General features: G+C 46.5%; 1 protein-coding gene across 4 annotated transcripts in view; it reads left to right on the top strand.

Annotated features, from left to right (window-relative positions):
• The window catches only part of LOC138503444 (para-nitrobenzyl esterase-like), a 344,471-nt gene that overhangs the window by 203,515 nt on the left and 114,294 nt on the right, over positions 1-26,662 (top strand). For all 4 annotated transcript variants that reach the window (XM_069623187.1, XM_069623185.1, XM_069623186.1 and 1 more), the window contains exon 4: positions 6,524-6,720. In XM_069623187.1, coding sequence (XP_069479288.1) covers positions 6,524-6,720 — 197 coding nt within the window. The remainder of the gene's footprint in view (positions 1-6,523; positions 6,721-26,662) is intronic.

Raw genomic sequence — 26,662 nt, 5'->3', positions numbered from 1 at the left:
TGGTCCAGCAAATAGGGCTTACTTGCGTACATGCTATAACAACATTTCTGATGCTTGTGTGTCTGCTTAGAATCACATGCTGTGCATATAGTCTGACATCTAGTGATAATCGCTGAGCATTGCATCTTGTCTTTCGAGAATCGAAAGGGTACGTCGGCATGGGCGTGCTTGTAACACTAGCCCTAAGGTGACATGTATTGTACTCAAAATCCCTCACGTGTCGAGGTCCCTCAAATTGTTTCCTTCCAAACTCTGCATAGCTGGTCGCCTTATGCAGAGTTTGTAAAATGCTAAGTTTCTATTTCATTGGTTGTTTTAATAATCATCAAATTTTTTATCGACAACTACTCCTGAAACAACGCCAAAGGCGACTGCAGATTTCGGCGGCTGGTGCTCATGTCGACACCGTCGACCGCATGGCTTTGGCCCCCAGCCAAGCCTACAAAGTAGGGAGAGTGGGGCCCTGGGATTCTGATTCTTTTTGTAGAATGCATTTCCTTCTCCCCTCTCTTTTCCCTTCTGGTTTTGCTGTCGCTTTTAACCTGAGCTATGGACAGGACACCTTTTTAAATGTCCATGCAAACACACACACACCGGGGTGTAATAAGTGTCTACCTCGAGATCACAATGAGCGATCCTGCAAGTCATGCCAACTTTTACGTCCGAAGACGATAAAAGATCGCTGGACGAAGCGATGGGCGGCCTATGCCATGCAGCAGGCCGAGTAGCTCCCCCGTCGGCGCAGGTGCCTCGAGTGACGAGGATATAAGTGACAGCCATGGCTCCGATGCAGAGGCCATTGACCTCTCTGCAGAACAGGCAAGTTCTGAAGTGTCCGGCCCCCGGAGACAGGCCACCTGTTCTGCACCCTGGTGACAAGGACACACACACACACACACACACCATGCAAAGAAAAACACACAACCACCCCGATCCTCCTAGACAGAATCGTCGGGAAGGCCAAAGATGCCAATGGGTATGTCAAAACATTCGACGGAACCCGCCGAACCCCATGGTCGGCCACCCCTCCGCAACCGTCGATACGGCATGCATCCGGGCTTTCAAGACAAAGGGGCGTCGGCACCAAACACCATAAGGGTGGCAAAATGCCTCAAAAGAGCACGTCAGCACCAAAGGTTTTCGGGGGCGACGAAAACCGTGACAAAGCCATCAGGCTCGTCAAAATACCTTCCAGAAATGCCAGAGATATGAGAGAGTCTCTCAAACATCAAATCGGCAGCAAATAAGCCAAGGGACACGTCAAAAGACATGCTGCGATGTCGAGAAGAATATTCTGATGGTTGTCAGCCTCTGTCTAAGACACTAGCTGACAAATCTCAACCGCTAAGAGACCCTAGTCCATTGGCTGACAAATCTCGACCTCCCAGAGACCCAAGTCCTCAAAAGGAGCCCTTTCCCCCTCTAGGCCTCTCTGGTTCATCCTTATGGACCAGAGATAGGTTTGAGGGATACATGAACAAGCTTTCCAAGTTTGTAGATTTGTCTGAGAGGTTTATCACCCCAAGAGACCAAGAGAAGAAGACTCTTACTCTACTTTGTCCAAGGTTCAAAGCCACGGTTCAAAGAACTTCCAGTCCGTTCCCTCGTGAGGAGGTCTTTGACCTGTCAGAACCTGAGGAAATCCATCAGGACCCCTATGATCAGTAGTAGGATCCCTTTGACGAGACAACAGACCAAGGTCCAGATTGGGGGGATGAACAACCAGTAGGCGAGGTACCATCGCTCTCATCTTCCACCACTCCAGATCCAGACACCATGTGTTTAGACTCTAGAGGCGGTACAAGACACCGACTTTGTGGAGGACATTTTAAAAGAAAAACCACCCAGTAGTCAAGCGATACCACTATTGAATTCTATCAAAAGGTCCATCGCTCCCTCTTTGTTGACTCCATCTCAAAGAAGAGCTGTAAATCCACATGTCGAGAAGCTTTTTCGCCCCTCTATAACGGACCCGCTATATATATCCAGGGCCATGCCACTCCTGACTCCCTAGTAGACACAACTACTAGGAAGAGAGCCAGAGTACCCTTGTCTACAGCTGAGGCAGCTCCTGACAAGGATTGCAAAATGTTATATGCTTTAGGGAAGTGCATTACAATATCAGCAGCTTACTCCACTAGGATAGCTAACAACACCGCATTGCTGGCAAGTTCTAGCGATGTCCAATAGAATTTGCTCCAGGAGGGCCTGCAAGAAGTCCTCGAGCCGGCACGATCACGCCTTCTGGCAGTCATTTCGGAGGGGAGTCAGGTCAATCAGAACATCCTCAAAAATACCCTGAATGATGCAGAAACAGTGGAACGAACAATGGCCCCGAGGCACCTGGCTTAAAAGGCACACATGGCTCAAGAATTCGGGATTTAAGCCTGAAACTCAGGCATCCCTTATTAACAAGTCCGTTGATGAAACCAACCTGTTTGGAAAGGCAGTACATGATGGGGCCTTAGAGACAGCTAAAAAGGAACATAAAACATAGCCTCTAAACCAGATTACGCAAAGACCCTATCAGCAGTGAGGGGGTAGCTTTCGCCGCTCCTTTCAGAGACAATCCTTCTTACATTCCCCCCACAATTAATACAGAACAGGAAACACACCATGGTCCTCAGTACAAGGGGCAACTGCCACAGGCCAATACCAGCAGAGAGGGCAGCGCCGTGGCAAAGGAAGACGTAGAAATTCCACCCCAAGAGGCTTCCCTGCCTCAAATCAAAAATGACCCATCGGGGGACAGATAACTTCTTTCTTTCATGCATGGGAGGGAATCACTACAGACCAGTGGGTGCTCAAGACAGTCACCCATGGTTACTGTATCGAGTTCAGCCGACCACGTCGATACCGACCACCAATGTCCAGACGTTTATCACCAGAACATCTGAAGATCCTACTGCAAGAGGTGGAGATCCTGCAAGAAAAGGGCGCAATAGAAATCGTCTCCAGTCTACAGGCAAACGTTTTTGAAGAATGGGGCTCCCCAAAGATTGACTTGTTTGCAACTCTGGAGAATGCACAATGCCCATATTACACCTCCAGGTATATCCAGAACTGCTTCAAGGGGAACAGTATTTATTCAGTGTACTTCCTTGTACCCAAAAAGGATCTCACCATGCGCCCTCCGCTAGACCTGCACCCAGCGAACAAATTTGTCAAGCCTCAAAAGTTCAGAATGACAACATTGCAGGAAGTAATCCCTCTACTAACACAGGGGGATTACATGGCAACATTGGACATGAAAGATGCATACTTTCATATTTCAATGCTGCCAGCGCACGGAAAGTACCTAAGGTTCATGATAGAGGACAGACACTATCAGTTCAAGGTCCTTCCCTTCAGCATTGCCTCCGCCCCAATGGTATTTATAAAGGTGCTGGCGGTAGTAGCGGCTCACCTGCGCAGGCAGTCTATCCCAGTCTATCCTCACCTCGACGACTGGCTAATAACAGGGCATTCGTACGGAACATGCCGATCATACACCCAGAAGACAGGATCTACTCTTCAGTCTGGGTTTCTCAATCACCGAGAAAAAGTCCAGCCTAGACCCCAGCCAAGTCAAACAATTCGTAGGGGCTCTAATTCGGACTGAGAAATCCTCATCTTTCCCTCCAATGAGAGGGTTCAAAACATGCTGTTCCAGATCCCAACTATGTAGCCAATCGCGAGGTGACTGTACGCAAAGTCATGCTACTGTTAGGGATGATGGCCTCCTGCATTCACTTAGTCCCACACACACGTTTGTGTATGTGCTCCATGCAAGAGTGGCACAACAGCCAACAGTGTCAGGCCAGCGGACAATGGGACAATCTAGTGGTTGTCTCGGCAGCCCTTGTTCTCTCTCTGCAGTGGTGGTCGAGGGAAAACCTCTTACAAGGGAAAACCTTCACCACCTCCGCAGTAGAAGCCACTCTCAACACGGCTGCATCTCTCACGGGGTGGTGGCCTCACCTCCTTAATCACACGGCGCACAGCGTTTGGTCCCCAGCAGTAGAAGTTGTTAGCAGTGTTCAAAGCCCTGAAGGCTTTTCAGACACAACTACAGGGGAAAACAGTACTAGTCCTCACGGACAGCACCACAGCGATGTATTACGTGAACAAACAGGGGGGCACACACTCTCCAGGGCTATCCAAACTGTCTCAGAATATGGCAGTAGGCTCTCAAACACAAGATGTTCCTCCTGTCTAAACATGTTCCAGGGATACTCAATCTTCTGGCAGATGTGCTCAGCAGAGACTTCCCACTACCCACAGAGTACGAATGGCGATTACACAAAGACATCGTCTCCCACATTTTTGCAGAATGGGGCTCCCTAGAGATTGACTTGTTCACAACTCTGGAGAATGCACAATGCCCAGATAATGCCTCCAGGTATCTCCAGAACCGCTCCAAGGGGAACAGTCTCTGGATAACTTGTTCAGGGAAATTTGTCTACGCTTTCCCCCCCGACTCTCCTACTCAACAAAATAGTACACACGATACACCAGGAACCAGCCAGTGACTATGATTCTGGTGGGCCCGCCAACCCTGGTTCTCCCATCTGATGGCGATGTCAATCTCTCCTCCGATGAAGCTACCTTGTCCATACAACATGCTATCACTAGATAAAGGGGAAACACTCCATCCATGCCCGCAAACTCTCAATTTAGCGGCCTGGCTCCTGAGGTCCTAGACTTTGGGCACCTCCAAATTCCTCAGAGATGAATGGACATACTTAAAGAAGCAAGAAAGCCTAACACCAGACATTGCTACTCCAATAAATGGAAGTGCTTCGTCATCTGTTGCAATTCCAAGAGCATCAATCCCATAGACTGCTCACCGACACATATTGTGTTATACCTGACTCACCTAATAGACTGTGGTCTGTTTTGTAATTCCCTGAATGTCCACCTAGCTGCACTTTCAGCTTATAGTACGTCCCAGAAAAAGGTGTTGTGGTGGAAGATCCCAGTAATCAAGGCCTTTATGGAAGTGGTTAAGAGACTTCATCCGCCTTTTTCAAACCCAGCTCCTGGGTGGGATCTAAATGTGGTATTAACTCGGCTAATGGGATCCCCTTTTGAACCTATGCATAAGGCTAGCATTAAAGCACTCACTTACAAGACCGCCTTCCTAGTGGCAGTCACTTCAGTAAGAAGATTTAGTGAACTGCATGCCCTTTCAGTTCAAGACCCGTTTGTCACAATTCACAAAGACAAGGTGGTTCTGTGCACTCACACACAATTTGTGCCTACATTCATTTCAAAGTTCCATGTGAACCAATCAATAGAACTACCAACCTTCTAACAGAACCCTACTAATGTGGCAGAAAGAAACCTCCACACACTTGATGTTCACAGGGCAGTCATATTTTATATTGAAAAAAAGAAACCACTATGAAAAATAAACCAGTTTTTCGTTTCCGTGGCGGATGGTAGAGAAGGGGACCCTGTCTATAAATCAGCTATCTCAAAGTGGATTGTAAACTGCATCACACTATGCTACTCTATTGCCAAGAGAGATCTGCCCTTCAAGGCTAGAGTACACTCTACTCGGGGCATTGGGGCTTACCTTAGCATTCATTAGAAATGTTCCTCTCAAATCCATTTGGAAAGTGGCAACCTGGAGTTTTGTACAAGTTCAGATTCATATGCGCCCCCCCTTCCTCCTCGCTCAGAGTAGAAGGAACATAGACATCTTACTACTTTCTCTCTATCTGTACTCACTCACAATAGTCATAAGGCTCCCTCACAGCAGAAAAAACACAACCGGAGGAACCTCGACCCATGAGGGATTTTGGGTACACTGCACGTCATATTAGGGATAGTGTTACAAGACACCCATGTCGACGTCCCCTTTCGATTCTCGATACTCCGCGATTACCACTAGATGTCGGACTATATGCGCAGCATGTGAATCTAAGCAGATACAATCATCAGATATGCTATTACGGTAAGTAATGCATGTCATTCTTCCTCCATTGCAACGATCCCTCCAGGTGTTTGTAGCCTCCATTCCAAACTTTCACACCCTGCAGCTTTCCCTCACTCATCTTCTTTCCTTCACAACTGTATGCCACTTCATGGATGTGTTTTGGCACTCTGAAAATACTATGGTGGTTATTTGGCACAGTATAAAAACTAATTTATAGCATTTGCCCTTCCTCAGCTTCTGCGTGCCTGTTGCTTCTCCCATGTTTCTGATCCCATACCAATGTTTTTACCCTTTCAGCTTCCACGTATTTCTGCTTTTCCTTGCTGCATGGTGTCCTACCCTTGCTGTGCCTTTCCTGTCCTCCCTTTTGTTCGACCCTCCCCTTGATTCTGGCCCACCGTCTCTGCTGAGCAAGCACCCCTCCCCTTTCATGCCTCATTTATCCATGTCTCTCTGCTCTCCATTTATCAATGGCCTTATGTCCTGCGTATGCACCCCAAACAACATGTGCTCCTGACTTTGCCCATTTGTCTTTGGACCCCAGGTCTCTGCTTCCTCATGTCTCTTCTCCCCTTACCTCACACTCCACTGTCTTTACAGGGGGAACCTCGGTATGGACGATGATGATGTCACCTCTTGCAAAAGGTCTTTTCCAAGGTGCCATTGACATGAGCGGTTCATACGTGTACACTGCTACCTTGGAAGAAGCCGAAAAGGACAATCTGGTGTTTTTGAAGAACACAGGCTGCAGCGATTTGGAGTGTTTGCAAGCTCTGACTACGGAAAGCATCCTAAAGGTAATACTGTACCTTTACAAAACACATAGAGCAGGACCATTGTTGTATCCTGTCTCCCTTCCTGCATGGATGGTTTAAGGTCATGAGAGAATGTTATGTGAGTGCATGGAATGTTTGTGCTTGAGAGAGTGTTCTCCCTCCAGGCAGTTGGAGTTATGTAACCTGGGTGGTGGGAGCCAGTGGGTTTCCCTGAAGGATCTGTTCACCTGCTCCTAACGACCTAATGTCCTGATGATATCTGATTGTCCTGCAACTTAGCAGAGAAGCTTACAGTCTTACCTGCCACCTCAAAGAACCTGCATTAGTACACTGGCGACAATTTGGTCTTTTCATCTGAACCCAGGAGAGGGAGGAAGAAGGAGGTGCCAGGTAGCTGGAGAAGGGAGAGAGGATGAATCATCTCCTGCAAGTGAGACGGGGGGGGGGGGGAGGTTGCAGGAGGAAGGAGCAAAGGAAAGGAGCAAAGAAGCAGGGCACCCACTGGCCCCAAGGAGATATCCCACAACCCAGGGCGAGGAAAACAAAGAGGAATAAAAGAGTTAATTCACTCCGCTGTATTGTGGGCAGCAGTTGTGCCTGAGAATATTCTAAATTTCTGCTTTGTTGGTGAGCAAGCAGAAACTACCCAGGGCAGGAGAATTGATGTAGTAGTGGGTTCTACTTACTGCACCCAGGACAGAAAAGTTTGGAAGGAGAGAGCCTGAGTGTCCCCAGGCCAAAGGAGAGGAGGAAGTTGGCCTTGGTAATGTATGCGCTCAGAGCAAACAGAGGGAAGAAGGGGACGGCCTGAGCGCACCCAGGGTGTTAGGCACGATTGTATGCAAAACCCTTTGGGTGCACTAAAACAACCCTGACCTCCTGGCAATAGGAACCCAACCTTTGGTATAAGTCTGTACTACACAGTTTGGTAGCGTGTTGAGCAGCCAGGCTTATCTCAAGAGGGGTCAATGTGAGATATAGAGGAGTTACACAGATATTCACAGTGACAAGTATTCAAATAAACTCTTACACTCAAGGTTTCTTGATTAAACAATTATTAATTTATTTATCAGTCAGTTAGAATACGCCTTTTTCAGAAGGCAGCAATATAAAGCAACACACAAATGCACTTCAAAAATCCACACTCTTAGCTTTCTAAATCAGCAAATACCCATTTGGGATGACACACAGGCACTACGTACACCCTCAGGGGAATTCAATACGTGCTGTTGACATTAATATATCACTGTTGCATTTATAATATTCCTGGGAGCAGTGTTAAAGAGAAGAGAGTTCAGAATAAAACAAGTATTCACACAGTTATTCTTAAGCAGGTAAGTACTTTCAATACAGCCCCCCAATGCAAAGTCAGTTAACCCTTTGCTGGAAGGTAGGCAAAACACATAAGCAGAAGAGAGACAAGTCATTCAAGGAGCCAGGCCAGCCTGTCTCCCTGCCACTGCCTAAGTTAGCAAAAGTGAAGGTGAACTGAAGCACTTCTTGCAGGTAAGTAGAAAGTCTTTCCCAATGTTTGTGGCGGGAATTACCTCCACACACAATCTTTACCACATGTGGTTATCAACATCTGTGGTCAATACCCAACCCAATGGATTCCTATGCTGCTCCAAACTGAAAAGTAACAGAAAAGGTTCACAACTTGGAATCATGCAGACCTTTCCGGTAACCTGTATTTACTGCATGCTGTAACTATAAATGAGTCGGTAATACCGCTAAACTCATAATTAGCAGTCTTACTCTTGGCACTCTTTCTAGACACTGTGTAAATGGTAGCAACTTGCAATTCTAGGTCTATCTGCTGGGGTGCTGCATGGTCTAAGGGAAGGGTGCTGTGTTTGAAATGTGCTCCGCAGGACTTTGCAGTTTCTTTTGCATCTTCCAGGCCTATATTTTACGAGGGTGTTCAGTTCACCAACAAGTCCAGTGTAAAACCATTATCACAGGTAATAAACATCAATTTCCACTTTTAATGGAAAATAGCTGTTTATTTCATCACCTAATGCTACCAGTGTAATGTGTACAGTAAAAATAACAACGCTGAAACTCTTTAACACACAAACAAAAACTTTGACGGATTTCCACAGTCAAGCTTTCCATGCTGATCTAAGTTTGATCAGGGTTTTGAACCCTCACGGCTGCATTTATCTATATCTGGGGCACCAGTCCAGAGAACCTCTGTCCACGGTCAGGTTTGACATGGGAAACTGCGAGTGAGGCTGAATCTTTGGTTTAATGTGAGGGGTTCAGTGGAACAATGCAATGCCAATACAGGGTTTTCCATCACAGAATGTTGGTGACTCATCTGGTACAGCATTGGCTGCGGTTCCAGGTTGCTGACAGTGGAGCAGTGGGGTACAGACCAGTGTACAAGCCTCACTGGATGTCCTTTGGGATGCCGATGCCAGTTATTCACCAATAATCGGCTCTGGGCCTCTGGGGGGTGTGGCTTAGCAGCCATGTTGTGGGGAAGCTCTTCTAAAAAGCTCCCGATAATCCTGACTGATCCTGGCCTGTAGGAATGGCTATATTGTATCCAAATGCTCTAGAAATCACTAGCAGCTGCATGAAGGCAGCAGACACGAAGTGGAGAAAATCAGGTTGTTACAGGTTTGCTGCTTGGGAAGTTATACATAACAGAAGAAAGTGTCTGGAACGCTGAGGCGAACAAAGATGGCGGTCACTGGCACCTAACCAAGACACCACGGAACAAAGCACATTGTTAGCAGTGTAGGAAGGCCGATGCCCAGGAGGGCGCTGTGGAGGACTGGGTCGACGGCGTGTTCCCCATTCTTGATAGGGCAGACTGTGGCAATATGGGATGCTTGGTAAGCTACACATAAAAGGCTACATTGAAAGTGCGAACCGAAGAAGGACAGAGGAGAAGAGCAGCCGACGCAGTGAAGGGATGTCGGATTGTAGCGTGGCATTGGATTGGAGGCGGAAAGCGCAGGAGGTGTGCGGCAGGGAAAAGGAACAAAAAGCAGACATTAGGTAGTGATACAGTAGCCCGGCAGGGGACCCGCTGGTGTGGCGAGGTCACAGAGTGGCCGGCCCCCCCCCCACCTACTCAAGCAGCAGCAATGACATTGCCGCAGTACAGCGGGGTCATACCTTGAGCCGAACGTGGTGGCCCCCTACCATCTCAAGTAACAGCAAGGACATTGCTGAAGTGCAACGGAGGACATAGGCAATGGTCCTCTTTCGGGCTAATGCACGCAAAGTTTGAATTGACAATCCACAGACGAGCCGATCGTAAAGTTGTGGAGCGTGAACCTATTTCCAAACTAACAAACACCATTTCATCAGAGCCGAATGTGGGGCCGTAACGAAGCAGAACAAGCCCTGAGCTGTGATATGCATCAAAAGCGTGCACCGCTGGGCATGACAAACACTGCTACACGGTGAGCGGATCATTTCACAAGCAACAAGTAGCATAGCAATGGGGAAGAAAGTTGGAGCACCGGAGCCCTGTCACAATGTATCAATTCTGAAGCTGTAAGCTTTTTTATAGTTTGGAACGCAGTAGCAACTAAAAACTAACTTCCCTCAGCAGTCCTGTTAAAGGGGTATAGCACATACCCTTTGGACATAATAACAGCGGGCATTCAGAGCTGCCTACAATCAAAGGGTGGCAGCATAGGAGTGGGAAGGCAGGGCTGCAAACCACAGATTGCAGGAACACAGTGTGGATACCTGACAGGCTGAACCATATAAGGGAGGCTCAAAAGCAGATTGTGCCCCTCAGAGGGCACATGAGGCAGCAAACTTGGATCGGCTATGCCTGGGGAAAAGGGAACCGCACAGTTCTGGGGTGCGGGTGTGAAGAGAGAGTGCAGAACCGCCATATGGAATGGAAGAAGTTGCTACTGACTGTGGTGCAATCCTCACAGGACAGCCCACAAGATGGGTGCAAGTGCCTGACCCGTCTGCTCTCATGGTACACTGGTTCAAGCGAGAAACTTTGGCAAGCAAGCGATAGGGACAAACAGGACTGTCTGCCTCGAGGCACTATCGAACAAGCAGAACCGCACTGGCAGCCGCAACAATAACAGAAAGGGAGGTGAAACAGTACAGGAGAGCCCACCAAGGTGCATCACCCTGGCAAGGGAGAGAATATATGCGTGCATATATTCTCACCAGCAAGCAGGCGACAATGACCAGAGAAAGGTCAAAGGAGGCACAGGTGTAACTGCTGCGGACTCCTGGAGATAGGGCAGACCGCAAACGGACCCCGAGGAGGCCTTCTATCGCATAGGGAACAAGTAAAGAAATCAACACGCAAACATCGTCGTTTCTGGAAGGTGCTGATCTGGATGGGCACTATTGCTGGGCATGCAAACAGAGGGTCGGACTTGCTCCGGGAAGACCCGAGGTGGCAGACACTGTGGAAGTATGCGGACGTCGCTCAGTACCAAAGTGAGTATCCAAGAGGCATCCGGTCCCCCTGGGGCAGGAGCAAGTAACCAAGCAGGTTGTCGGGAGAGTATTCCCGGGCCAACCACAATTCAACCATGGCGTCCAAGTCACAAAAGAACAGGTCTAAGCAGCTGACCTTGGACACGTTCACTAAATCCACAACCGTGGTTGACAATGCGGCATCGTAAGCCCTGTCAACACACGGAGACTCGAACCGTAGCAAGGGAGATCAACAGGTCCTGGACTCCATTGCGGCCTTGAAGATTGCTTTAGAATCTAAAATGGATGCCATTAGTCTAGACGTGAACCTGCTGCAGCAAGATGTGTGGATGCTCTCGGAGCACACAGGGATACTGGAAAAGGAGGTAGCGACACATGCAGCCACCCAGAAAGACACCTCCAGAGATGCATCTAATTTGCAACAGCAACTGCGGAACCTTGAGGGCAGAGTGGATGATGCAGAAGGCTGTGCTCGACATATTAATGTGAGAATTATCCGACTGCCCAAAGGGGAAGAGGGTGCAAACCCCACTAGCTATATTGAGAATATGTTTCTGCAAGAAAATGGCCCAGGCACCCTCACACAGAGCTTCACGGTAGAAAGAGCTCACCGGTCCCCGTCCAGAAGGCCACCTCCACGTGCCCCATCACGGCCGATAATAGCTAAGATACTAAATTATAAGGACAGAGAACAGATTCTCGAACATTTCCGGAAGGGAGGCATGATTCAACGAGCATCGGCAAACATATCCTCATACCCGGATTACACCCTGCAGGTGCAAAAGCAAAGGATGTACTTTACCTCTGTCAAGAGAAGGATGCGAGAAGCGAACCTCAAGTACATGTCACTGTACCCAGCAATGCTGAAGGTGTTCAACAAGGGCAACGCCATCTTTTTTTTCGACAACAAGGAGGAGCTCACACGTGGATGGACAAAGAACTTGCCTTCGGAAGAGGTCCATCAAGCGACGACGAGGGGACAAACGCTGAATAACCTGAGGATTGCCACTGGGACGGTGATTGTCAGATTGCAATGGACAAGGACCTTGTACATAGAATGCAGGCATCAATACCTATGGACAATAGGAGCCAGCAGTGCGCGCACCACTAGAAGTGTACTGTGGAGGAGCGACCTTCCCCGAAGAATGGATTTTGTTTATTTTTTATACTAGTTGTAGAGTATCCACCTGCTGCACGCCAGCCCCCTGGACAAGCAGCGTGGGATAGGGGAGGGACGCAGGGATGCCAAAGCGCAAGGTATTGAGCTGGGCAATTGTTTGGGAAGGGGTTGGTAGTGGATTTGGGATAGTTAAGAAGGGGTTAGCCCATAGACCCACACTTTGGACAGGTGATAGCTGCATCGGACTGTTGCTATTTACGAAATTGCTTATACGGGATAGTTACATGGAACGTTAGAGGGCTCAAAAGTTATATTAAGCGTAACAGAATAATGTCATATTTGAGACACCAGAGGATAGTCATTGCACTCCTGCAAGCAACACATTTCATGAAGGATAGGCAAACAGTACTTTCTAGGAAATGGAGCGGCACAACTGTGGGCTCGTCCTACTCTGCGTTTGCTAGAGGGGTGTTGATATGGATGGCACAGATAGTGCCATTTAAAGTCTGCAAGACCTTTGGGGATGACAAAGGCTGATTGATTGTCATCCAAAGGCTGGTGGAACACAGAGAAGTGTGCATCATTAACCCTTATGCACCGAACCATGATACCGCAGCATACTTCTGAACAGCATACCCCCAGGTCGGTAAACTCAGGGACAGCACAGTGATATGGGGGGGGACTTTAATTGTACTTTGAACTCTGACATAGACAGATTGGATGACAAAATAATGCATCCGAGCCCCCCAGCCAAAGCTTTAAACATATTATTGTAAGTGTTCCAATTGTCAGATGTATGGAGATCGTTGCACCCGCACGATCAGGGATATTCTCATTACACAGCCCCTAAAGACCTATTTACTAGACAAGATTACATATTTACAGGAGAGGAGACATTAGGAGAGTTTAACACAGCGGAATTCAAGGCGAGGGTGCTATTGCATCATGTCCCTTTGGTGGTAGTATGGTGAACCTGCCCCCCCCCCCAGGGCACATGAGTACTTCAGGCACAATACAGGTAGTGTGGACTCCACTGGCACACTGTGGGAGGCCTTTGTGGTAGTGATCGGAGGGACAGCGATCGCCAAGGCTAAAGGCATACAAGCCATGATAGAAACTGATTAAAGTAAAACGGAAGCTAAGCTGGAAGCCATGAACTGCTCCACGGACTTGCCCAATGAACGGGCCCAAGAAGTAGCCAAACTACAGCAAGAATGTCTAGTACACTGGGAAAGACTGGCTAAGCTGAATTACAGGAAATTAGTAGAGAAGAGGGTGATAAAACGTGACACTTTTTGACCTGGCTATACAGAAGTGAGTCTAAACAAGGATTGATAAGAGATACTGGGAAGGGAACGGGTGGGGTGCGTCACGCAAAAAAGTATTAACAAGTGCTTTTATGATTATTACAAGTACTTCTATACAGAGATGTCAGAGGCGGATTCATCAGAGATAGAAGAAGCCCTGTCGCAGATAGATCTCCCTAAGCTAGACGCAGAGACATCCAATATGCTGGAAGCCCCCATAACCATAGAGGAGCTGGAAGCCACCATAAGAGAGTTGCCGACGGGTAAAGCCCCTGGGTTGCCTAGTGAATTCTACAAGGAATTTGTGGCGGATGTGGAGCCCCCGTTGCTTGCCATGTTCCATGAGGCACTAGACACGGGTGTACTGCTGGTGTCGCTGAGAGTCTATTATAGTACCACTATTAAAACCCAATAAGCCGGAAACCGACTGTGGTTCTTATAGACCGCTTTCGCTGCTGAATCAGGACGGGAAAATCCTCACATCCTTGATAGCTAACAGGCTTAAGCCAGTAATATCACATCTTATACACCCGGACCAGACGGGCTATGTGCCAGGCAGGAACATTACACATAACTTAAGGAGACTACACCACGTCATAGATAGTACCCACGGAAGCATGCATCAATATGCGGTAGACGCGCTGCACGCAGTTAAATCGTTCGACTCGGTTAGATGGCCATGGCTGATGGTGGTACTGCGTAGCTTTGGCATGAGAACTACGTACATAAAATGGGTACGACTGCTACATACCAGCCCAATGGTGAGAGTCAGGACAGGAGCCCACATTTCAGATCAATGGCAGTTGGAGAAAGGCACCAGGCAGGGCTGCCCGTGGTCTCCTATGCTGTTTATACTGGCCCTAGAACCGTTGGAGGTGTACTTGAGGAAGGAATATTACACAGCCGGCATAGTCGCATAGGGCAGAGTTAATTTAATCTCTCTATATGCAGACGATATGCTCCTGTACTTACAACACCCAGTACCAATTTACAGTATATTTTAGATGTGTTCGAGTGATACGCAGTGTTATCCAGTATTAAGATTAATGCACAGAAATCATGTCTGTTCCCTTTGGCAGCATACAGGGGGACTTCCCTTAGTGTGTTAAACGGGAAATCATATTGTGCCTCCTTTCTAATGTATATTGTCCTAAGCCTAGTCGCTCTGTGAAGAAAACCGCGTTGCAAAGTTCCAATTTAAGATCAACTTTGCCGTCATTTTTGGATCGTCCGCCATTTTGATTTCTGTTCATATGTAATTCTGTGTTCTAAAATGGTGGACTGTGTTTCCAACTTGTAACCAAGCCTTCCTGACCTTTACACCAAGTTAATGGTTAGACTGTCTGGGGGCCGAATGTTTAGACTGGGTAAAGAGACCTTGTCCCGTACATGACTTGTGGTCTTAGGATTGTCTGCACCAATAAGCCTCATCCATGAACATACATCGAAGACAATACAAAGCAAATGTCGAGCGTGGACAATGGCTGAACTGCATTGTGAAGGGATATGTGCTAAGGCTTACTGCTAAATCCTGGAATACACTTTGCCATTGTAACTTGTTTGAATGTAAACCAAATGTAATCCGTGTGCATATTGTTGTATAAGCCATAAGTGAACTCGGCACAAACTCTAGACCACTGATTATTAACTTGCAGAGATGCCGGACATTATTACTGAAGGGCTGGTACTCACTGTGATGTACTGAGGGCCAGATAGCTATCTGAATTTGTTTCTTTGCAACTGCGCAGTAGAATAAAGATCTGTGAATCTTTATAAGCCTGTGTTTGGTGTATTTCCTTTTGTGGTACTCAGCCTCGATATTTCCTTTTGCTTTTACAGATGGCACCCGAATAGGGACCCTCAAGATTGATGCCATCTCGTTGAAGGTTGACGCGGCTATCGGACTGGGATCGGATGGTGAAAAAGGGGGCCCCTTTCTTGGATGAGAAGCGATACCTCAACAGTACTGCACGATCCGATCCCTGGACGGTGAGCCCGCGGCCCGAGACGGCATCTTGACGAGGGTCCATATATCGAGGCGGGCAGTTTTGCCGAAATCACCAACCACGTGGGTCCTTTGTTGTCCTTAGAAATCCGATCGGCCCTCCTTTGTCCTTTGATCAGGTGAGTCGTGACCCGATTCTTAAGTATCCTGATAATTTGTTTTGGCCTATTGTACTCGCAAGCACAATTATTGACCAGGTAACACCAGGAATCTGATATGCCTGAAAAATTGTCTACCTGCTTCAGGGCATTATTCCGCAAGGACAGACAATCTTTGGAATTTAGCCGACCGGCGCCACAGGAGGGGTCTCCGGCGTGTACTATGTACTGTAAGCACGGCATTGGTAGTATAGTGTTTAATGATATTTGGCACAGACAAACTAGACATGCTTCCGAACTTCAGTGGCCAACCAATGGTAGTTTTGAAATTCCTCGTATAGAATATTTAGAGTCTATATTATTAAAGAAAAAGGCTAGACCTGCAGCATTTGACGTTTTCCAGAATTGGAAAAAAGAAGCTATGCAGCAACTTAAAACTAGAGAGAAACATACGCGCCGTCACATGTCCAACGCCGAAAAAGCGTTGTTGTATGATTAAAATAAACAGTCTGAGTCAGTTAGGAGTATGGATAGGGCTTTTTCACTTGGTATTCAGAAAATCTATCCGTCTAAAGACTTTCATGTATCTGATGAGTTGATTGACAAACTTCTAAATGAACGAAGGCCTGGTGCCACTGCGCCACATCCGTATGTACCTATTCCTGCTGCTTTACCTCTTCCTGCTGTCGTTCCTCCTCCCGAGGTAATCCCTGATCCGCCTATCGTTCCTCCTGTTGTTCCTCTTCCTCCGGCTGTTATTCCTCCTCTTATCGTTGCTCCTCCACCCGCACCTCCGCCTTTGCCTACTGTTATGGGTCTGATGGATCTGCCTTCTGCACCAGTGTTAGCACCTTTGTTATCGATTGTACAATATTTGTCTACTCTTTCTCTTCCAAGTGGTCTTGTCCCACTTGTAGTTGATAAGGGAGCGGAATCAAAGATTGTAACTCGTAATACTGTGTCTAAAGTAGAGAGAAAGCACGATTTGACTGCATGGGCCAAACAATGCATGGAAAGGGTGTGAACAAGCTGATGTTTTTGCCTCACTCTCTAATCTAGACAGTTTTCCTGAGAAAAATGTTTTTATTGAAGGGTTGGGAATTCATTTATGTGTAATGTGGAACAGATTAGATGATACAGATCTCCCACAAGGTTTGAGGGATCTGAATGTTTTAGCATATTCAAGAGATACTGCAGAGAAAGTATATGAGCACGTCGAAAGGTTTTTGTTTTAGTATAGAACGGAGTTGGAAAGGTTACGGAATGAAGAAATTGATGGTGGTAGTTTCAATACGATTTTTGTACAGAAACGGTTTCTTCCTTGTTATAAGTCGATAAATGAGGAAACACGTATTTGCACAAAGATGCAATTAGATGGATTTCAGACATGCCGATATCTCCTGTAGAAGTATATGACACATATTGTCAGTATACGCCAGAAAGGCAGAGGAAAGTGATACAGGTAATGGTAGAATACCTGCAGGATGAATGCATAAAAAGAAAGATTTGTTGTCCCGCAGAATTATTGACTATCTATAAGAGAGCTTTTTCGGCTGACACTCCTTCAGCTGTTTTAGCGCTCAATTTAGCTCTGTTGCTCAGTAAGCGTTCGGCGTTTCCTATCTCTCAGTTGCCTATGAGAGAGGTTCCGCAGACATTTGTCCCAAAAGTTGAGGTTCCAGCTGATGCGGAACAGGCACAGCTGCCTATGACATTCCTGCACATTATGTGCCACAGTTTGTTCACGTCCCATTCTCAAGACAGGAAGTGAACACCATTAAACAATCCATTCCCGATATTAGGAAGAATCCAACAGGGTTCTATAAAGAGATAGAATCCGTTTTGCAGTCGTCAGTATTTACTCTAAGTGATATAGATTTGTTATTTCCCGTGCTCCTACCTATTGATTTGTGGGAACAGATTAGGACTGTAGACGATGTACCAGGTTAGGGGACACATGGGTTAACATAGTTAGACAAGATAGAGAAAGGCCAGCTGGCGAGAGACCGCCACAGGTAATACTGACTTTGCCTGATAGAATAGTGAAAAAACTAAAAGTTATGATTCCTGAAAGAAGGATTATTTGGGACAAACTTACTGCTTGTGTCCAAGGGAAGTCTGAGGGTGCTACCGAATTCTTTAATCAGTTCGAACAAGTGTTTTCAGATTTCAGTGGACAAGATTTGAGCACAGAGTCTGGGAAACGACTATTTGCAGATAAATTTGTGCGTGGATTGTTGCCTGACATCCAATCGCAAATTATGTCTTCTGAGAGCGCTTGGCAAGCTAAGTCTCAGTCTGAAATTTTGCATATGGCTCAGTACTATGAGAACCGAGTCAGTAACGAAAAAGAGAGAATCGAAAAGAGAAAGGGAGACTTGAAGACTAAAGTTTTATTACAACAAATTGTTAGAGGCCCTAGAGGGGGTACATCACAATTTAGGGGACAGTATACTCCACAGGGAAATGTGCCGTTGGGTCCTGTAAACGTGAACCAATGTGCTTATTGCAGATAAGAGGGTAATTGGCGAGCACAATGCCCAATCCTCCAGCAGAGGTCGAAAGAACGCATTTGGTAACATGGGTAGACGATCCAGAGGCTGCCCTGGGGCAGGGGGTGCTGTTAGAAGTCAGTTTTCTCAAAATTTGCAACCTTTTTCACAGGATAATCAGTCGCTGAGTGTGGATTTTAGAAATATTTTTGATCATCCTTTTGCTGCTTATCTCTTTGAAGACCTTTCTTTTGATGAAATTTTGTTTTGCTAGGATTGCCCGAAGCAGGGTTTGGAACCGACGCCTATTCCCGTCAATCAAAAAAGGTCCCTACGTTTAAATGATAGTGGGAAATAGGAAACATCTATTCTTGATAGACACAGGAGCACAGAAGTGTTCCATTGACCATTCACGGGTTCCAAACATTCCACTGTCAGGGCAAACCAATGTTTCTGTAGGGTTTTCTGGTACGCCAGTAGTCCGTCCGGTTTCTTCGCTGGTACCGATTACATTGGGTCCATTCACGGATCACTGTCCATTTCTTTTGACTACGAACTGTGGAGAGAATTTGTTGGGGTTGAATCTGTTGAAGGAATTAAATGCGGTAATTCATTTTTCTTCGGATGGAGTGCATGTGACGATTTCACCACAGCAACTTTCTGTCTCTCAGTTCTTGACTAGACCTTTGCCGCCGCAATTTCGTGACGTTCCGGTGTGTTTGTGGGCAATTGATGACAATGATGTCTACAAATTGAGCCTGTTAAAATCATTTTGAAACATGAAGTAAAGTTGCCACGTATTCCTCAGTATAAGATTTCGGTTGATGGTGAGCAAGCTTTGAAATGCATAGTCTCCGATTTTGTACATAGTGGGGTAATTGAGGAAATTGCAGGTAGTTTGTGCAATAGTCCGATTTTTCCTGTGTACAAGAAAGGCGATAATGCAATTCCTTTTCATTTCATCATTGATTTACATGCCATCAATAAGATTGTTGCTCCACAATTTCCTATTGTGCCTGATGTGACGACAATACTAACCATGATCCCGGCTTCTGCTATTCACTTTAGTGTTGTAGATCTTAAGAATGCTTTCTTTAGCATTCCTATACACAAGGATAGCAAATACCTTTTCGCGTTCACCTTAGGGGGACGCTCGTTTACATTCACACGTGCACCGCAAGGTTACACGGAAAGTCCGAGCATCTATAGTAGGGCTTTGAAAGAGCAGCTTGATACACTTGAGTTGCCTACCACTTGTACATTACTTCAGTACGTAGACAATCTACTTTTAGCTGCTGACTCAGAAAGTGCCTGTAAGGAGGGCACCGTGTTGTTGCTTATTCACCTAGCAAAACATGGACACAAAGCTTCACTCAAAAAGTTTCAGTATTGTCGACATGACGCCTGAACGGATAAAAATCATTTCTGGCATGCCTGTCCCAAATACACAGAAGGAAGTCAGAGCCTTGATAGGAATGGCTTCTTACTGTAGGCAGTGGATCCCGAACTTCTCGTTAACGATTAAACCAATGTTGGCTTTGAGAAAGAAGGGCATTTCTTTGCCAACCGCAGGAGGGTTTGGTCTGCTCAAGACTGCACTGTGTTCAGCACCGGTTTTGGGCACACCAAATTATGAAAAGGCCTTCGTGTTGTATGTGCATGAACATGATGGATGTGCTTTGGCTGTATTAACGCAGGAACATGGAGGGAAGAATAGGCCGTGCGGCTACTTTTCTTCCACCCTTGATCCTGTTGCATGAGCTTTGCCTGATGTTTGAGAGCTGTCGCCGCTGCTGCTCCGTCTGTAAAACAGAGCGAGGGTATGGTCCTAGGCCATGCTTTAACCCTGATGGTACCTTAATCTGTAGATGTTCTATTAAACAGAACACAAACACAACACCTCACCTCTGCATGATTAACGAGATACGAATTGATCTTGTTTGCACCGCACATTAAAATTCAGAGGTGTTGCGTCCTGAATCCGGCTGAACTTTTACCTTTCCCACAAGGTACTGCTTGCAGTGATGAAGCGTCACATGACTGCCTCTACACCACAGAGCAAGAGACCAAAGGCAGAATCGACCTTAAAGATACTCCTTTGAATAATCCACAAGGGGAGCTGTTTTGTGATGGCTCTTGTTTCAAACTTCCGGATGGTACATCCACGGCTGCTTAGAGATTATAGCATTGACTCGATCTTGTGAACTTTCCGAAGGGCTTAGAGTAAATATATATACTGCTAGCCAGTATGCTTTTGGGGTGGTTCATAACTTCGGTAGACTTTGGGCAGAACGAAGTTTCTTGACCTCACATGGAACTAAGATCCAATATGGCTCCTTGATAGTACGGTTACTCTCAGCGCTTGCACTCCCCACTCAATTAGCGATCATGAAATGGGCAGCACATCAGAAAATCATAGATGATGTAGGAAAAGGGAACGCTTTCGCTGACCAGATAGCCAAACAACTGCCACTGATCTCTATTCAGAAATGTATATTTCAAGGGAAGCCACAAATGTTTGTACTATGGATGAGGGTATCGAATCTGTAAGGAATATTCAAGCCGATGCCACACTAGAAGAATCTAAACAATGGGCTGAGGGTTTGGCAAGATTGGATGATGACGGGTGTTGGGTGGACAAGTTAGAAGGAAAATGGTTGTTGCCAGATGCGTACATTACAATGATGGTCGCAATGGCTCATGGGCCCACCCACATCTGTGCGAGGAAAGTCCAAAATGTTACAACATGTCTGGGTGAATGATAAAATCTCCAAAACAGCTGAATGTTTTGTTCAGAGTTGTATGATCTGTATACAGCATACTATGGGAAAGGGCATATAGACATCAAGGGGTAGTTTCGTCCCACATTCTGTCCCCTTTGAGGTCATCCACTTTGATTTCATTGAAATGGAGCGTTGAAATAATTACAAGTATATATTGGTTGTTATCTGCGCCTTTAGTAAATGGGTTGAAGCCTTTCCTGTTAAAGATGCCACAGTAATGACAACGGCGAAAACCATGCTTAAGGAATATTTTCCTAGGTTTGGTTTGCCAAGGGGCATCTGGTCGGACAATGCTCCACATTTTATCGCTGCTGTAATTCTGCAGATATTCGCGGGATTACAGATCGATAAACTGTTCCATTCGGCTAGACATGCTCAAAGTGCTGGTTTGGTAGAGAGACACAACGGAATCATAAAAAACAAACTCGCTAAGATGTGTGCCGGCACCAAACTGAAATGGCCGGACACCTTACCGATCGTGTTATTGTCAATGAGAACAAGCCCACAGACTAGGACTGGGCTCTCCCCTTTTGAGGTGTTTATGGGTAGGCCATCTAACATTTGGAACGTACCTAAGCCTAAATTGGACATTGAACATGTACTTTTTTCCGATTACTGTGTCCGGTTAACTAAAAATCTGTATTTGATATATCAACAGGTGCGAGAAGCCCTCCCAGCCAAGTACAAGGGCCCAGGTCACAGCATACTGTCTGGTAGCTGGGTGCTGATCAAATCATTCAAAAGAGCATCCTGTCTCGCACCGCGTTGGTGGGGCCCTCATCAGGTCCTATTGGCCACACAGACAGCCGTAAGAGTGACCGGATGAAAGCACTGGATCCACACGTCGCATGTCAAGAGGATTCCCTTCCCTTTGCCACACGATACAGAAGATACAGAAATTCTGGGCAATGCGCAGGGTCTCACAAAGCGAAGCAGGGTAACCAGTGCCCCATGGCTGGCTAGGCAGGGGAGAGGGGGAGCTGCAGCCCAACAAATGGGCCAGCACTTCCCCCTCTCCTCCATAATACTACAAAGGCGAGCACAGTCGCCGCACCAGGAAACACAGAGGGAGGGGCAGGGTGTTATTCAACACCCTGCCCCACCCGCACAGGGAGATGAAACAACAGGGCCCACCAAAGGCAGGAAGTGGGCGGGGGAGCTAGGCTCAGGCACCATAAGGTGCAATTAGCTGTCAGCAGATGCTGGCCGGGGGCTGGCACCACAGCCCCCACCACACAGAATGACCCAAGGGACAGCCCTTGGGTCCTATATAATGGCTGCTGCAGCAAAAGACAAATCAGTTTGTGGACCCTGCACGGGGACCCGAACCAAAGAGTACTGTGTTCACTCAGAGTCTCTTCTTCCTTTTGAGGCTCGCTGTTCACTCAGCGTCCTCCACTCTTTTCTTCTGCTTTACTCTGAAAACAAAGTCCACTGCAACCGCAGAGCCTTTGCTAACTTTCCTTGAGCATTTTACTGTTCGAAAACCAAGCTGTCCCGGGAAACGGCAAAATTGACGAACAAAGAAAGTCTCAGAGGAGCTCAGGACACACCAGTGGGCAGCCGTGGGTACGGCTTACGAGCAGTAGAATTCAAAGCATACCAACACAGACGGCGTTTTTCTGTTTCACCTTATCAAGTAAGTGAGCTCCCGCGTCGGGCTGCGAGGCAAAGAGAAAAGCTTCAGGCCAGTGCGTTTTTAAATAAACATCACTTTGGCAGCTGACCAAGAGAAAGAGCGAGCGACAGAAAAGCAAACTCGCGTTTCATTTTTCATTACTCGTAAAATGTGTATTTGGGGATTTAAGGATTCGTAAAAGGCACCTTAAAGCTAATTTTAAATATCCATCGGCATTATGTTAACATACAGTGTGAAACCAATTTTGAAAAAAAATACATGCATACATTGATATGACCTGCATTGTCGGGCGCCATCTAGCAAGGCTGCCGAAGTAAAATGCATGCATGTAAATGACCTGTTTGTTTTTAAGCGTTTCCCCCGTCCTGATCTAAAGCGCAATTATATTATATTAGCATGCCTTAAGCAACCTTTCCCACATAAAAAACATACCTCAGCGCACGTGCAAAGCAGGCAATCAGAGGCTGAGAACATTGTTAAGGAAAAAAGTAAGTTTTTAGACTTTGTTGTCATTTTTTAAAATTACTGAGCTGTAATTTAATGAGCATGCAAAAGCACAGTCGGAACAATATAAACAAACATCTGCGCAAAGAACATAGAGGCAAGCTATACAGGAAGCATCAACAAAATACATTGCACGTGCGAGGTAAATGAAAGGTTTCTTAAACATCCCGAAGGCTGCCTCACAAAAGCAATAAGCTGTAGCCGCCGAACCCGCTCTGGCTTTTCTAAGTTACTAGAAACGAAAGTAGCACTTGTTTATTTAAAGTCAATGCAGCCGGCCAAGTGGCACAGCGAGTAGAGTGCGCACCTTAACATCCGTACAGTACTTGATAACGCAGTCTCAAATCCAGTCAGGGCCAAACTCAGCAGTTCATCCTTCCTAGGTCAATAAGTGAGCACCACACACTGTGGTTAATGATAAGCAGCGCTCAGATACCCGAGGTTTCGTAGCGCTATATAAATGCCAAATTATTATTGAGTGGAGCTAAACGGTGCATTGTCTATTTTGAAAGCTGCCGTCACAAAACGGACCGACAATTACATCAGATAGCATACTTTACGGACATTACTGGTGTTTATTTAAATAGCGTCCGTATAGAACTAATCAGTAAATAACAGAGGGCAGCATATTTTCACAAGGCCATTGTATCATGAGCCCAGGCGCCAACAATTTGGTGTCAAAAGCGAGAGACGACAAAGAACCGTGCGGATAGCTCACCAGCCGGGCTGACAGCACAGTGAGTAGAGCACGGGCAGGGACACCAGAGCGGGGCCTGCTGAAGGAGGTGCAAACCCCGTGAAGGCCAAACCAAGCCCCCCCTCCCTCCCCACTGGGAATAAGACAAACGCAGGAACAATAGCTTCCAAATACCACAACCACACAGTGCAAGCATTAAAAATATAAATCCCGGGTTATGCGGGACAGCCAAGGTGCCCAAACTGAATGGTCATTTTCTTTTCCCGTTAGGCAGGGCGAAACAAGGGGCAAACAAAATTGACAAAGTAGTCATACCTTGCCAGGCTACGGGGTAACAAAGATGAAGCCCAAGTAAAGACAATTTTAACACTCTGCACAAAGAACAGAGACCCTGAAACTCTCCAGACACAAAATCAACCAGTTGCCCAAAACGGGCAACAACATAACAATTCTACCCACACACGGTGGGTAATAATGAGCAGCGCTCGGATATCAGAAGGTTCGTAGCGCTATATAAATGCCATATCAGGCAACCAGTCATGAGACAAAGGGTAACAAGAACTCAGTACCCGGATATGGGGTACAACAAGGCCACAAACAACAAGCAACAAGCTAAATTACCACAAAAACTCGCACAAGCACTACAAATCAAGATAAACAGCCAGGGGTTGAGTGATAGCTCCAGCGCAGTACCCTGATACGGGGCACAACAGGCGTGAAGCATGCCACCCAACAACAGGGGCAGGCCAAGGACAGCACACAACAAACCATATTCCCAACAAACAAACTGTTTCTCCTCCAACTAAAAACAGCTACCCAAAATGGAGCGAGCCAAATATTTCTGTATACGCAGAATAAACATGGAACCCTGAAAGAAGGTCAGCTTGAAACAAAGGCCACAGAAGGAGAACCCGTTTGAATGGGATCGCCAGCTAAATACAGCTATCCAAAGATGCAGCTGGCCAAATAGTTCTGTATTCGCGGAACAAACACAGAACCCTGAAACAGGGTCAGCCTGAAGCAAAGGCCACAAGAAAGAGAACCCGATGAAAGGGATCCTCAACTAAATACGGCTATCCAAAAAATGGAGCTGGCCACATATTTCTGTATACGCAGAATAAACACAGAACCCTGAAACGGGGTCCAAAACAACACACAACTAAGGAGAACCTATACTCAGGGGACCCAGTTGCAACAACACTACTGAAGTAGTGCAACGGAGCATGGGGACCGGGCTCAGTGTCACCCCAGGACATGTTACCTTCCTGAAGGCATATGGGTCCACTGGTTACTACCTGCACTGCTACCAGCGATCATGCAGCATTGAGCAGCATCAAGAGTGTTTCGGAGACTCTCCCTGAGCCCGTGGGGCCTGGGGAAACAGCCGCTTTATCTCCGCACTCTCCCACAGATCCTTTTTCACCATTGTCGGGGTCTGTCACGAATCCACCACTTCCATCAGGAAGTAACGACATGTTGTTTGCAGATCACGCAGTACCAGGAGTCACAAGGTACAATCTGCGTCCACGGATTTAGACTTACTGCACTGTTCGGCTGTGCCATCAGGAAAAATCATCGTAGGGCTTGTCTTTTGGCCCTGTTCTTTTGCACGTAAGGAATTCTGTTGGCTAGGGTTAGGGAAGGACTAAGAAAACACGCGATCAGGAGATCGCCAGCAAATAAACTCTGGACTATTTTGTTTGAAGAAACAATGCCTGCAATCGCTCTCACTCTTACGGAACAAATGACTGTGTGCCTAATCGAAACAATGAACAATCGAATGCGTGGACTCTAAAAAAAAGTATTGTTGTCTAGTGATTATGTTAACCGGCTTCACAATAGTAATTGCCCTAGGATTTTGGTATTTGGAAGAAGTACATCCGCTTGAAATTCTTTTCCTACAGAAAATGTACCTACTGCTTCTACACCTTTCGTGCATCTGCACACACTCTCCTAGAGACTCTCAGCACAGACAGTCACCCCAATAACACTTTAGTACTCATAATGAATGCCACACATGCCATTTTTAACAAATCTAATTGTTGGGTCTGCTCCCATTTGTTCCGCAACATGGAGACAAGAGGTTGGGCTGGTATATTCATCCTTCTTTAAGGGCACTATTCTTTGGCCGATGGAACGATAGCATCTCGGGGAACTTCGATGGAACGAATTTGAATGATTTTGAGAAACAAGTTCTAACGCCACTGGAATGCTCACTCTTTGCGAATAGGAGTAAGCTTAATTTTGCTTCTATTAGGCCTTCTGATAGACTGTCTCGTCCTTTTCAATCTATGATCGCTTTCAAGATGGCTCCTATAGGCAATAGGGATGCCACGCCACCGTCCTACACTGGTTAACCACAGCCCCGATTCAATTTCTTTCTGCATACAGAGGAATGGTACCCAGTCAATGGGTGATTTCAAGTGTTGCACCAATGTTGCGAACTTGACCAGTGAGGACAGACCTTTTTTATGTAGGCGAACCTGTCTATTTCATTTGCGGTAATGAAGCTTTCCCATGGCTACCTAGGGATTGGCAGGGAACCTGTTATTTAGGAATCCTGTTGCCCGGGGTATTCATAGCAAGCACCATAGAAACTCTAAGGCTCGTCCAAGGTGGGACGAGAATGGCGATACTTCATCACAAGTTCTGGGGGACGTAGCAAAATCCTTCGTACCATTTTGGGGGCAAATATTAAACTCGGAAGATATCAGAAGACTAGCAAGAGTACTCTAGAGTACCATCAACCGGACCACTCACATACTCTATAACATGACTTTAGAACAGAAAGCGATAAGGTTAGTGGCACTTCAGAACCGGATGGCATTAGACGTCATTCTGGCTGAGCGTGGTGGAGTATGTAAATTAGGGGGTGTCACGGTAT

This window comes from Ambystoma mexicanum, chromosome 11 (assembly GCF_040938575.1).
Source record: "Ambystoma mexicanum isolate Mex_15411 chromosome 11, UKY_AmexF1_1, whole genome shotgun sequence".
Taxonomy (NCBI): Eukaryota; Metazoa; Chordata; class Amphibia; order Caudata; family Ambystomatidae; genus Ambystoma; species Ambystoma mexicanum.
Note: the sequence above shows the minus strand (reverse complement) of the source record. Positions and strands in the feature narration are given on the sequence as shown.